Source organism: Betta splendens, chromosome 1 (assembly GCF_900634795.4).
Source record: "Betta splendens chromosome 1, fBetSpl5.4, whole genome shotgun sequence".
Lineage (NCBI taxonomy): Eukaryota > Metazoa > Chordata > Actinopteri > Anabantiformes > Osphronemidae > Betta > Betta splendens.
This window is the reverse complement of record NC_040881.3, coordinates 5,519,994-5,534,879: the sequence shown is the minus strand read 5'-3', so window position 1 is coordinate 5,534,879 and position 14,886 is coordinate 5,519,994. Positions and strand designations below refer to the sequence as shown.

General features: G+C 48.2%; 1 protein-coding gene across 1 annotated transcript in view; it reads right to left on the bottom strand.

Annotated features, from left to right (window-relative positions):
• Positions 1-14,886, bottom strand: part of nr3c2 (nuclear receptor subfamily 3, group C, member 2) — a 48,911-nt gene that overhangs the window by 13,519 nt on the left and 20,506 nt on the right. Inside the window, exons 3-4 of the mRNA XM_029149835.3 lie at positions 7,837-7,964; positions 1,343-1,459 (exon numbers count right to left, since the gene is read on the bottom strand). Coding sequence (XP_029005668.1) covers positions 1,343-1,459; positions 7,837-7,964 — 245 coding nt within the window. The remainder of the gene's footprint in view (positions 1-1,342; positions 1,460-7,836; positions 7,965-14,886) is intronic.

Genomic DNA, 14,886 nt, shown 5'->3' with positions numbered 1-14,886 from the left:
AAGTCAGCATTAGCACATCCCCAGGACTTAAAATAAAACATCTTGCATTTATTTCGGAAGCTGATTTCCCAATCAGTCCTCTACATATTTTATACTTAAGCGTGGCTGTTATGGATTAGTTACAGCATAAACTTTCCCCCACATGTTTCTTGTAATATTTACAGACACAGGCCTTGAACCAAATGATTAACCAAAGTATCCTGACATGTCAGTTTAAGTAGCACTGTGATTTCCCTAGAGCTAAACTACTACATACTGCATTACTATAAAACTTCTTTTGGATATTTACTGTATTGTACTGTGTCACTGCAGGACTAAATATTTGAAATATTTGTAGGTGCTTTTACCAGTGCATAATACAACTTTATTCTAGCAGTGATTTCATTTACAAAGCACTTCATTGCAGAGTCCGGTTCAAAGCTGTTGCATTTACACATCACCCTTTATATAAATAAACTTGCTTTTTAAGTGACGGGGTTTTTATAAACCAGAACATTACTTTAGACAAGAACACAGTACTCAATCTTCTGCGCCTTTGAGTTATCATCTCAACACATTTCCACATAAATAAAATCACTGTGTTTTATGACAGAAAAATTGAGCAAGTCTGTTATGTTATTGTGAGCCACAGCAAACTTGCTCAATCTTGCTCATGAAACCTTGATTTATTGTACTTACAGGCTCACCACAACAGTTGAGCTAGACTGAAATACATATTGTTATATTTTTAGGTCTGATTGAGTGGCTTTCCATGTGCCTTCATTAGTTATTCCTTCCACTGCTATAACCTACATAAAGTGCCAGTTTTTGGGCTTGGAGGATGTCTATATTCTGGAACAACAGCAGCGGCTTCACCATCGCTCATATTCCTCAATCCTGTAAAATTCAATTATGCATTTAGCATTTTAATGGACTCAAAACCTTTCAAATGTGCTTTTAGCTCTGTGAATACCACAGTGACCCTGGTACAGTACACATGTAGACCAGTGGCAACTACTGTCATGAGTTTGTTAAAAAAAACATCTCCCTACTGAATCCACATTATCCCACTTGACGTCAGTGTCGTCTTTCACAACTGTAAACTGTCCGCAGGCTTCCTCACTTGGCTTCATGTGGAAAACTGTAGCTTGCAAAGTTTGTAGATGCATTATGCATGTTGTGGCTGGATATACTGTACTCTACTACGTAAACACAAGACCGCAAACATCCACTGACTCATCACCCATGGGCCTCCTGCGACTCCAGCCAGACATAACTTTCCATATCTATCACTTCTTCTGAGCAGAATGACACGGATTCAACGTCGCGTCCGACGTGACGCAAATCTGCGACGAGCGCTCACCTCCGAGGTTCATTCCAGCCTGGAGACACTTCCGTACGCGACACGCTGGACAGTTTTTCCTCCGGATTTTGTCAATGATACAGTCGTTCCTCCCGGCGCACAGGTAGTTGTGCTGACCTGCGGAAAGAAAAGACACAGTGTGGCCTTTGTGACGAGCCGTAGAAGCAGCCTCGCGCCGAACGGCGGGGGTATTTTTAAAATGACGTGCAGCAGTGAGGTAAAAAGAAGAGGGTGAAGCTGCCGAATGCAGAGCGGGGCTGCAGCTCTCATACTATATGCAATACATTTTGAATCTTATGAAAGGCAGCGAACGTGTAATTCCGCTGCTGAATCTGTTGGCAACTGCTGCTAATGTAGGTCAGCCCAGAAACCTGTGAAATGTCTGGCAGTATCAGTGATCCACATTTCATCATTATCGCCGCGAAATGATCGAGATTCTGATTATTCCACACTCCCATTTTACGGCGCATAGCTAATGGGGGATTATATAGTATATGGCATGGGGGTATTAGAATCTGCTGGAGCCGGGACGCTGGCTGCAGCGAGTCTATTCCTGACAGTGATGCTAACATGGCGAGAATCCCCCTGCCTCCTGCATGGCCAGTAGCTAAACCCAATGATCTCCTATTTCAGAGTGCCTCCTTCCGCTCCGCTTGCTCTCCACTGTACAGCTCCTCTTCGCCGTCTCCACGCTTGTGTCTCAATCCCTCCTTTTTTCCACTTTTTTTTTTTTTTTTTCCACACGTCCGCCAGCCTCAGAGCGCCATACGCCCACACGCAGACAGGCTCGGGCGCCGCGTGCACGCGCACAGCCATTCAGCCGCTCGCGCTTGTGTGCGCACGTGCACGCGGCGGCGGCGGCGCGTGCACGGCGGCTGAAGCTGGCAGGAAGAGGAGGAGGAGAAAAAAAAGAAAAAGCTGCAAATGTTGTATCTGCTACCAAATACACAACAATGCACGCACATGCACACAGTGCAACCTTGCCCAGATGGAGTGGTAGCGTAAAGTGTCATATAGTGACTCCGATGACCCCGCGTGGAGCTGAGCTTTGGCTTCATCAGGCAGCATCAGTTTGAATTTTCCTACACATTCGACCTGCTCACTTTTCTTGAAAGCATTTCTCGCTTAGTCTATAGTGTGGTCGCAGGAGGGCTTTGGAGAGTGGTTTCCACAGTTTGTTCAGCATATCAATTTACTTTGCTCATTATGTGCATTGTCCTGGTTGCAGCCGCTGCGCAGTGTCTGTGTTTGTGTGTGGGGCCGAGCAGAAGTTGTTTTCCGAGCTAGCAGGAGTAGTGCGCAGTGTGTCTGTCTGGCTGCTGCCAAAAGCCAAGGAACCGAGCTGCAGGAGGAGAGGCAGCAGCTGTAGCCCCACCACTATTTCTGGCTAAATCACATGACCGTTACATAAGCCCATTTTTCTTGCTCTAAAAAACAGTAAACTGCGACACAGGAAACACAACGAAGCCGTCCCCTTCCCCACCCCCCCTGCCCTCATGCACACACACACACACACACACACACACACACACACACACACACACACACACACACACGCACACACACACACACAAACACACACGCACACAGATGCACGCACGCACACACACACACACACACACACGCTTGGATAGGCCGGACCAAATGGCATTTCTGAAAAGTCTGGAGCTTCCAGTTTGCTCATTCCCTTGAATCTTGTTAATATTTGCTAGAGTGAAATGCACTTTATGAGACAGTCGAAGTCGTAGTTCGCTGCTGCGTGTGCATCGGAAAGGAGGGAGAAGTTATTTATTTATGCGTTGTGTACGGTCTCACACAGCATGCTTACCGCTGAATATGTGCATTTGCTTATCAACCAGCAATGTGCAAGGCTCACTCATGAATGTTGCTTTTTTAAATCTTACCTTGGGAGAAAAAAAAAACAAGTTCACTTACAAAAATTAAGATTAAGATTCTGAAAACTGTCTAACTGAAAGATTCTGCTTCTTCTATCATGCTTCCGCACAGACTCCTCTGATGCTCTGTATGTGGTGCAGTGATCTCCTGTCAGCAGGCGCCATTATGTGGCAACCCTCAGAGCTCTTTAATGGAGTCCTCTCATTTCTACTTGCGCTGAATGATGTCCCAACCTGGCAGCGACCTGCTGAGTCAGTCATCACTTATCATGATTTCCATTTCCTCCCTTTAACAAGCTCAATCTGCCAACAGCTAATCAAACTAAGGATACACACACTGAACCATGCATATTGACATCAGGTTATGAAACAAGCTGATATTTAAACACATGTGGTCAGACCCTGTGGCCTCTTAGACAGATTGACTGACCCACATCAATAATGCTGCTCTCACACTCTGAGTGGTATTTCACTCTGGAGGTTATTTTCTTACTTGTGAGCTGTTACTGCAGACAGAAGATGGCATTTAAGTAAAGGATGCCCTGAAAACTCTGTCAGTCTCAGATTAATAACTCACACATAAAGCGTTTGGGCCGCTCTGCGATCGTCATTTACTGGCATTTATGGAACTCAAATTACACGCCAAGCCAATACCAAAGGACCACAAGACAGGCCTCTTGAAGACGTAATTGTTGTTAGCACGGGGCCAGCAGTATGCAAATCACCGCCTTGCAAAAGCGGCGCTACTCAAGTTCTTTGGACAACACATAAACAGCTGTGTTGGATGTGGCTCCACACAATTAAGGCTCCCTGTCTGGATCATTCTAACAAGAGGCAGCAAAAGTTAAAATAGATCTAAATAGAGCCTTATTTTGTTTACTGATGTCCCACTTCCATGGTAATGCTCAATTCCCATGGCTTTCGTTCTCACAAAAATATAGTATACATAACACATTTAGTCATAGTTTGCATCTCAATATGGTACATGGAGGTGTGTAAAGCACTTGGGAAGCAGCTAGTTATGGTAATGTCTACGCTAGAAGCAGCTGGACACTATCCTCCAGATCAAGTATCTACAGTTGGGTAAATTTAAAGCCTTAGTTCTCGCTGCATATACTGTTTATGCTGGATGTCAGAAAGCAAACGGATGAACGGTGAGCAGGAAGTGGAGACGTTTAGATCACAGAGAGCCGTCAGGCCTGCAGGCCGGCAGCGGGGAGGCGCAGCAACAACCAACAAGCACTGTGAATTCAACGCAGCACATCTGTCCAAGTGAGTGGTTGTGTGTGAGCGTGCAGGGATGACTTAAAGGGCTAAACAATTATTGGTATACGCTGTACAATAATAATCATTAGTTGGGGCACAAAGTATGTGTGAATGCTTTAAAGCTGTGAAGTTGTAATTAAACGGCGAGGCTGCAGAGAGGTCCTCAGGCTGCGGTGCCTAGCTTAAATGCCTATTAGCAATGTGGGTCACACAGACTTACAGTACAGTAAGCTGTGCAGATTTAATGTCTAGCTAGTGCTGTACCTTTATTACCATCTACACGAAGAAGCTGCCTACAGTGGTCTTGTTGCTGTGATTTATTGTATGCAGCAGATAAAAAGGCACCTGATTGGACGCCGGAGCTGCTACTCATGCTGTAACCGACACGCGTCCTCAGATGACCTCTCCCGCAGAGGGCGACACAGCAGCCGGGCCGGGCCGGTCCGGGCCGAGGCTGACGTCTCCGTAGACGCTGCGCTCAATAAGACGCTGCACGAGCTAAAAGCGGCGCGGCGTGTTATTACGACGGGCCGACGGGCCAAGCCACGCATCACATGTGAATAACGAGCTGGCGCCCGAGCCCTTCCAATGTGTTCCACATGGAGCCGTTCATTGAGCGCAGCTGTCTTGTATCAACAAACTTGTCTGGAGCGAAGTGGATGCGGGGCAGAGGCGCACGCGGACGCGCTCGGCCGTTTCCACAACTCATTAGCATCGATAACGCGTGTTTACAGAGCGCGGCGCGAGACGCCGTCGTTCTGCGCAGCCAAAAGTTTACATCCAATCAGTTTGTTTCAACAGAGCCTCTAAACTGGCTGCGAGGCCGCACATGACAGTGGAGTCAACAGTAGCGACGGAAAAGTGCAGAACTTGTCAGTGAAGTAAAGGCTATTTCCCCTCGCCTGTGTTTGTTTACTACAGGAGCATTTAAAACGTCAGCGGAGACGTGTTTGTGCAATAAGACCTGTCGTTTAGCACTAAGATAAAGCAGATGACGTGCAGTCAACAGGAGAGCAGGTGGACGAATGTTTGCTTTATGGAATAAGTGTCTGCAAATGCTTAAAGGGTGAAATGGTGGCATTCTGTAAAGCTCAAATATACTGTGTGTGTGTGTGTGTGTGTGTGTGTGTGTGTGTGTGTGTGTGTGTGTGTGTGTGTGTGTGTGTGTGTGTGTGTGCGCTCTTTTCTGGGAGTACAGTTATAAACTTTATAGTGTACAGTTGGCTGCGCCTTCTGGTAGATAAGACAAATATTAAGTGGAATGAACATCCATCCTCTTGAGGAAGACTGTAAGTGAACAGATTTATTAAGTAAAAGGCTCATGTGGCCAATAGATATTTGCAGCAGATGGTCTGGTTGGCCTGCGCTGTAGACTTCAATGAATATCTGCGCCAAGCTCCAGTTATGTAAAATAAAGCTACCTTACAATGACCTGTGTGACTGGGATCAAGGGCACAGCAGACCCTCCACAGCCACGGGGCTTTATCTGATTGGCTGATGCTTCCAGAATGCTAACTAGCGCCGAGCTAAAAGCCTGAGAGCCAGTCAGTCGTCTAATGAGCCACGGTCGGGCGAAAAGTGGAGTCCCCGGAGGCACGTGGTGCCAAAAGAAATTAAGTGTGGGCCGGATTAGGCGGCCTTGTGCAGACGCCCGCTCGCTGCAGGCGAACTTTTTGCCGCTGGAGGAGGAGGAGGAGGAGGAGGAGCAACGCGTCCCAGCTCACACCTCTCCGCTGCCCCGTGCTGACGCATCGCTTTCTTACTCGCTCTCTCGGCTCCTCCTCCCGTTATCTCTCTGTCTGTGTCTGACTTTTTCTTTGTCCTTCCCCCCCCCCCCCCCCCCCCACCTCCCCTCCCTCACTGTATCCGTTTCACTGTCCTCTGTTTCCCTTCCCTTTGCAACCCCCCCCCCCCCCACCTCCACCACCACTATTTCCATCCTCTGCCCCCCTCCGCCTCCCAGCGCCTCCGTTTTCTACCTCGGCAGCAGCTGCAGAGGGGTCGTGTGAGGTAACGCCCGGCTCTGCACATCCGAAGGGCACGGGCCGAGCGGGTGACGCCGCTCCACGGGCCGCCCTCGTTACTGGCGCGCTGTAATTTGCTCAGTGGCCGTGGTTTGGCGGGAGGACGTCGCTTCTCTGCACAGTCCTCGAGATATTTGAAGGAGTCTTGGTTCTGATCATCGACCTCAGTGCAAACGCGCTGAGCGGCACCGATTCGTAGCCTCAACATCTGCCAACGCCGATCTGCCGGCGACACTTGAAGCAGGAACGATGGCACGTCTGATTCGATAACCCCGGACACATAATCCGGTTTCAGGTCTCCATAATGATGCTGTGTAAATATTATCAAATTAAGGAATGGTTTGATTGGGAATGAGGGCGATTCGTCCCACGGTCAGAAAAACACCCGGCGGCGCCGATGTCCGACTCAAAGGGCTCGTTTGCTGGTGTGTGTTGTTGTCGTTGTCGGCGTGTTTTTCCTTCTCGCCTGCATTAGGTCTCAACGAGCGCGTTTTGCATTGAGACATTCATCACGTAAGTTAGGCCAACACCTCGGGCAACGGGCTCCAAATGAAAAGCACATTATGACTGCAGCCTCCTCTCCCCCAGCTAAATATAACAGGCTGCTGCAGGAGAATTAGCCAGTCATTCCTCCTGTTCGTTCCTCATGTGCCACTCAAGCGTCTAGAAATACTGCGATATTAACGATCCGCCGGGAAGGAAAAATGCGCCGAAGGTTGGCTTTCGACAAATAAAACACAATCAGGCGCTAATTATTAAAATCAGCGCCGTGCACGAAGCGCACGCGTTATTTCACTGCTTCCCAAACCCCGTTCTATCAAGTACAAGCTGTTTAGGCGGAAAACGTGAAAAGTGCCCCGTTTTGCACTCATGTTTTCGCCAATGACGACACGACGGGCATCGTCAGTAACGAACCTATGCGAATGGGGCGAAAAAATGCCTCAGCCGCTTCGACAGATACACACACACACACACACACACACACACACACCCACACACACACACACACAAAACAGCTCAAAATGAGCCGTCAATATTTATTTTAGTTTTAACACTCGGATCAGGTTTTCCAGCGGATTCTGCCGTTAAACAGCTTCGGCCAGTTTCCAGTTGTGATCTTTAGCCGCAGCAGAAGCATCTGTTGTTAGTTTCCATTGGAAACTTGCTTGATCTGTACCTTTGTCCTGTCAATTCTGCTGATGTTCCTAAAGACTGAGCGTTTTGTCTGCTGCCTCTCTCCCGTGATGCCGCGTGCGCTCTCCTGACAGCGCGTTCAAGGGTGATGCACGCGTGCTGGGCTGTACTGTACCTTCCACGGCCCTCTTGAAGAAGACTTTGCAGCTGCCGCACGTCACCACGCCGTAGTGGCATCCCGAGGCCTCGTCGCCGCACACCAGGCACACTTTGGCTGTGGAGGAGGGCTGTCTGAGTGGTGAGCTGGAAGGACACACACACACACACACACACACACACACACACACACACACACACACACACACATTTTGAGAAATCTGAGACAAAGCCCCGGCCAGATTGTCTCCTTCCTAACCCTGTCACAGCATGATGCACATTGTGAAACATTCCTGGGTTTTATGAGGCTGCAGTACAGTAGCAGCCTCATACGATGTGGCCGCTCATAAAGATTCAGAGGACCAGACCTCTTGTTCTTGATTATATCAATCCAGCGACTCAAAAGACATGAAGCCCTGTGCCAAATTTACGTAAATGGAGTCGGAATAGGGCACATTATAACTGTGAGATGTGTGGAACCTGATCAGGGTCAAGGATCAAACAGCAGAATCAGTGTTGTGTGAAGTATTGTAAGTAACCGCCGCTCGTGTCAACATTTACTCAGAGCTACGCCCAGCGACGAACAGAATGATGAGAGCAACAGTTTACTTTGCCATTGTTTGCTGCTTTCACCAGCCTTTCTACAAGTACATGACAGCTTCAGCCTCGCTGCTGTTCCACCTGCCTCAACTAACAGATCAGTTAAGTCTGAACTTAATCTCACCTGTCAACTCATATTCATGTATATATTAGATCAAATGTGATTTAGCTTAGCTTAGTGTCATGTGAAAACACTGGGTTTATAGCTTCAGCGTTCGCACCGTGGGACACACTTACTGCAGGAGGACGTCGCTGCACAGAGGCACTTTATGGCTTTTATCTCTTAATCTGATTTCTACAGGTTTTATCTGGAAGTTGAGTCATGGCAAGTCAGCTAACGAGACAGACGTCCAGAGGCCATGACTCAAGCTCCAGATAACTTCAGCAGCCTCTGAGGTGGTAGCGTGGCCCGTTGTTAGCCCCATAATAATCTAGCCACTTATTTTTAAGTTTCAGGTGAAAGCATTTCATGTCATGGTATTTTGGGGGATTTTCTTATTAGGAAATGAAGCTGCTGAGAACTGGTCTTTAGCATGAACACCTTTATTAAATCTTTTCTCCCTTCATTCTCGTCTTCATTCTCTTCCTTCTCTTTGATACAAAACATCACAGAGTCATTTCTGAGTTCCTACTTTGAATCCCAGTCAAGTTATTTGAGAGTTGTTCCCTCTAGGAAATACAAATATACTGTATGTACGTTCTGAGTGCCAAATGCATTTGAGTTTAGGTCTGTGTAGTACAGAAGTGATCACTGATGGAGCACGTCCCCTCATGCACATACAGTACACACACGTCACACACGGAACACAACAGGGAAACGGGTACAAAGAGAGAACACCTTGTATCAAAACATTAAAAATGGCCTCAGCCTCCCCTTCTTTTCTGTCCTAATTACCTTTCTCCATCTCAATCAATAACATGCAAGGTGATTGTCTGGTTAACATTCTCCTTACATCCTTCATCAAACCAGCTGCCAAGCGCTCCCTCTCCCCCAGTCCCCCGCTCATCCACACACATTTCCTCCAGGGGCCGAGCTGGAAAGGGGTACAGCAACAGCACACTCAGATACAATCAGAACCACTGATCTAATTCCCTCTTGTCCATCTACACACACATTCAATTTGTTAGGACGCTTAGAGGAGTCTCTGGTGAGGTGTTTGTCTGACTCGATCTCTCTGGCATCGGGCCCCGTGGTTTCAGCTAATGTGAGCGCGCGTGGGTGTATGTGTGCATGCACAAATTCAATTCACGTCAAGATGTGTTTTCTCAGCCTGTTAATCTACAGAATATCCCCCCATACATTGGCCTTTTTTGCACCATTACAGCGTGGCGGTAACAAGAAGACGGTCCCGGCCAAGGTAAACAGGCCCGGGGAGCGAGAGGCCAAGGAGGACGCGAGGTTCATATGAGAGGCTGCTTCAAGCATTCAGCTCAGCGCTCAGCTGCACATTAAAACCTCGCTGCTGTGTGTCTGCCTGCTGGTCCACCAACAAGGTGACTTCCCCTCCCTCAGAGGAATATGTAGGTCACTCGCTCTCTCTCTCTCTCCCCCCTGCTTATGAAACCAGAGCAGGCCAAGCAGGCTGCAGTGACTGTGCACCAACGGCTGCCAGTGTCCCCGAACTGAGCGGGAGCAGCGATCCAGTCCTACCGACTGTCAGCTCGCAGTATGTGCAGCGGTAATGATGGAAATGTCTTTTAATGAGCCTGAGAGCGCACGGGAATGACATGCAAGAAAGGATTTTCAGACCAAATCAGAATTAGGACACTTCAGTGAAATGATGTGCGTCCGTGACCTCTAGGGCACTCAACCAAATTAAGGCCCTGTTTGTTTTGGAAGTTGCACTTTGTGTTTCGATAAATACGTCACTAAAATATGAGGATGTACACAACCGCTGGACGGAGTTCAAACTATTTAGTGTAAGTAGAACTTAGCTTCTATTTAGCCCGGCTTCAGCTTTTACTGAAATCGCAGATTTTACTGAATTTTTCAGAATAAAAGTCTGTTCCTTTATCAGTGAATGTAAAAAATAATACATCTACTGTACAGTAGACATGGTTCTGCTGTTAAGTGCAGGCTACTTCTGTGACTTGGGTCTTTTTGACCCCTGTCTTCTCTATTTCTGGGTACAGTCCCAGACTCACTCAATGGTTCTGACTGCTCAGATCAAAGGTCTCATTCTTCGCTCCAGTTGCCTTTTTCCATTCCTACAGAAACCCCAGGGCAGCGGTTTCATTGTTTTCAGTGTCCTTTCATCTTTAAAGATAACACAGAGAGCTAACAACTGATTTAGCTGCTGTTTATTTCCCATGAGAATGCAGATGAGCGCATGCACACAACGCCTGCTCCTTCCCATAAAAGTGCACCAGCATGGTTGTGCCACCCTTGTTTTTTCAGCGTGACTCGCTGTTTTATTAATTACAAAGCCCATTGTGCCCAGTAAAACGTGTGGGGGCCAATCCACACGACAGATGTTTCTGCTCAAATTGGCCTCGTGCTTTTCCACAAGTAATTCAGATGTCACACTGGGAGCATTCTTCAAATGGTTCCGATCTCTCCACCCTCTCCCAGCTGCAGGAGGAATGCTAAATCAGCAAGCGCTAGCACCAAGAAAGGATGCTTATTAGAGGCGAGGACTTTTTTTTTTAAAGGCCCTTGTTCTTAGGCGAGTTCATAATCTCCATTAACCACAAATGTATCAATATGGGTCACGAGGAGAGGTCATATGTCTGCAGCGCGTGGCAATTAGTTGCCATAGGAACGGAGAGGGAAGTAGGAATAAAAAATAGAGATGCAATGGAAGTCAAGTGGGCCATAGTTATTCTGAGGTTATCAAGCTAACATCATTATGGTTAAATAATGGGCTCTGAGGAGGCCGAATGATTGAGGACAGCAGCGCCTACATGCTAGGAATGAACCCAGTGACCTAAATAAGTACATTAGAGTGACACTGGGTAAACAATCTGCTGCACCGCAGACAGGGTTTGCTGCGGAGGCAAAAACAAGGTGCTTAACATGTATGTAACTGTCCGACAACTGCACACCGACACCTCTGTGAGCTGCACCGAGCTGCATTTACGCCGCTGAACAGCCGGCCGCCCACTGCAGCGGTGCATTTGTGTGTGTCTGAGGAGACACACTGACTGGTTCATTCTAGAGGCTGTTATCACTGGGATAGTTCAGACAAGTACCACAGCCTCCATGAACCTGCCCTCCATGAAAGAGAAGCATCCTTGACTCTGGAAAAAAAAAAAAAAACTCTGCTTCCCCCGGTACAGTAGCTCTCCACAGACTGGCCTAAAATATTTATGTAATACACACCTTGGCACGCTGAAAAAAACTTAAGCTAGACCAGCTCAAAGAATATTTACGTAACACGCGGCTTGGCATGTTGGAAAAGGTAAAGGTATATTAGTTTAAACAAGCTGAGGCAGATGGAGAGAGAGAGCGGGAGGACAAAATCGCTTACATAACCATGAGCAGACAGTATAAACATTAGGTTGACACCCACTCACCGCCTCTCAACAGCAGAGAGGTCTTATGGGTAGCGGTAGAGAGCCACCGGGGATTTATTTTTCCTGGTGAAGGTGACCCCTGGCATTGGGCAGAGTACCTGAGCATACAGAAATAGGAGATTTCCTCTTGGGCGACTTGTGTTACACACGTTACGGTTCCAGTGTAATCTAGTCTGACTGGCCTCGTACGACAAAGAAAGTAGAACCTTAAAAACGGATTGCATCAGCGCGTCAGATGCTCCCGATAGGAGGGAGATTGTCTAATTAATCATTTTCATACTTAGAGAAACTCGAGAGAAGGGAGAGTGCGAGGATTCCACCACGCAAGAACAATGCGTTTCACCATAGACGTGGCATATTTGCCGTCTGACGGGCTCCGGTAATCCCGGCTGTGATTGCATTCCTTGCTTTAAATTCCAAGCTGTCGCGTTGTTTCCCCTCCAAGGCTTATGCCCACAAACTTTCGATGACCTTCTCCATGACAGCAAATCGTGATTATCTTTCTATAAATCCACTGTTTTCAGTATAAACAACAAAATGAGACAAGTGAAGACACACGCACGCACACACGCACACACACACACACACCTACACACACACACACACACACACACACACACACACAAGGCATGAGCACCGTGATGTATCAGATCACAACTAGTCCAATCTGATCGTTGTAACTCCACCAAATTCACCGACTGACTCACAAGGAATGAAATCATCACCTGAGATCTTTTGGCAAAGCGGCAAAGCAGACACTCATGAGCCTCCAGGGAGATGTGGCACTGTGTTATTATGCTGCTGAGGATCGTGGAGGCTGGAATCCCCCGTAATTCATGCCTGTTGCACGCAAACAGAATAAAACTAGGCACGAGAGACCAGTGGGGTCAAAGCTTTGCTCATATACAGTACCAAAAACTACAAAATCTCTTATATTTCCCCTCTTGAACGAGCCTGTTTTCATTTGTGCAGCCTGATCAAATCGCGTGCCTCGCAGCGCTGTTTTCACCGCTTCTTCCTGAATTCTCACTCACACCTCGCGCGCATCCAGCGCTGTTCAGCTGCCGTTTTGACAAGAACACCTCACTGGGTTGATTCTGAGGCATGGGAATGAGAGAAATAAGGCAAACACGAGGGCCATGATCATCCTAAAACGCTCGACACGTCAAGGAACATAAAACACCAGCTCGCGGACTTCCCCTCCTGAGCGTAAGCCGACGACGTTGGTTTAATTCTGAATAAACACACAAAGGAGAGCTTGTATTCGCCACCTTTGCAAAAATCGGCTCTAAATTTACCCTAATCTATCTTCCTGGAATGAACATAAACACGAATAGACCACTTCAAAGCTCCGATGCCAAAACGGGTTTTATTATAGACCCAAATCCTTTGATTTCAGCGCCACGGTTGAACTCTTGACCCGGCCGCCCCATGCGTTGACGCTTCAGCTCTGTTCCTGTGCGTTCATCCACCAGCTGCATGCAGGACCTGCCTCCATCCAAATGTGCCCGCCTGCCAGTGCAGCAGGTGACCTCTAAACTCAGCTTAGAGGCCCCGGGACATTGGAGAAACACAAATCCCTCGACAGGCAGATTATCTTTACAGGATCAACCTGAGCTACCTCCGCTCGCCACTTTCGAGAAACTCCCGTTCAGTCGTCCGCGTTGCCGCGGGTGATAAGCCGGAGGTGCGGCTCGTCATTTTTAAAAGCTTCGAAAGTAAATGAATTAGGAGCGATGAAACATGCCAAAGTAAATCTCATTCAAAAGGCAACCTTTTCCTTTCCGGTGTGATTCAAAAAGGCGTCACTCTGAATGTAGGTTAATGTACACTGGCGCTGACACATGTTGCCAGCAACCCTACGCATTAGCTGTCACATGTGATCATCCTCACCGCCCACCAGTCATTTACAATTCTGTTGGGGCAAACATGGAGGAAGCGCAGGCAGGGAGTCCACAGCGCAGAGGGGAAGCACCGAACCGCGGTGCATTCACGCACATGCTGCGGTGCATTCACGTGCACGAACCGTGGTGCATTCACGTGCACGAACCGCGGTGCATTCACGTGCACGCTGCGGCGCAGAGGCCGCAGGCCGCCAGGCGGAGCGGCCGGGGTGGTTCACACTGCATATAGTTAATAGTCAAATGGGTCACTGAAGTCACGGGGAATGAAACCACAACCTCGAGAAGTGGGCTGCACGCGGGAGCCGGAGCCAAGTCTCCGGTTGGCCGCGGTCCAGGCGGTTCGCACCACGGCAGTACATTCTGCACGTGGGCTCCAGAAGCGCCGAAAGCTGCTCCCCAAGCAGCCGCTCGCAGCGTTTGACAGGTCCGGCAGCGGATGAGCAGTCCCGAAACTAGCCGGCAGGTCCGAAGCGCTGCATGGAGCCGGACCTACGGCGAGACTAGAAGCTGCTGGAGCTGGAGGACGGGTTTGATTAATTCCTCATAAGGTCAACGTTAAGACTGTGACCTCACGAAATAATGCAAAGGTACACACACACACACACACACACACACACACACACACACACACACACACACACACACACACACACACACACACACACACAGGTTTGGCCAAAGTGTCTGTGCGTGACCTTTTTCAGATTCAGTGTGAGTTCACCTCTGAAGGATTACAGTCCCAGATGGCCTCTGGATGAACAACGCGGCACCTGCTGGGCGACGCGGTGCATTCGTTTTCTCATAAGAACCGATGGATGAACCCCCCTTTTCAGGTATTTCAGGAATAGAATGCTGAATCTTAAAGGTGCACGGGCAACATACTGTTCACCCGCAGCAAAGGCAAATTACTGTGCGGTTGTTTCATTTATGCAAGTGATGCAGTGACTGGAGCGGCCCGATCTGACCCACCGCACACGTCCACATGTGTGAAACTCAACCACTGAGAATGAGCAGGAAGAGGGACCGTAACACAAACACAAGAGGAGAAA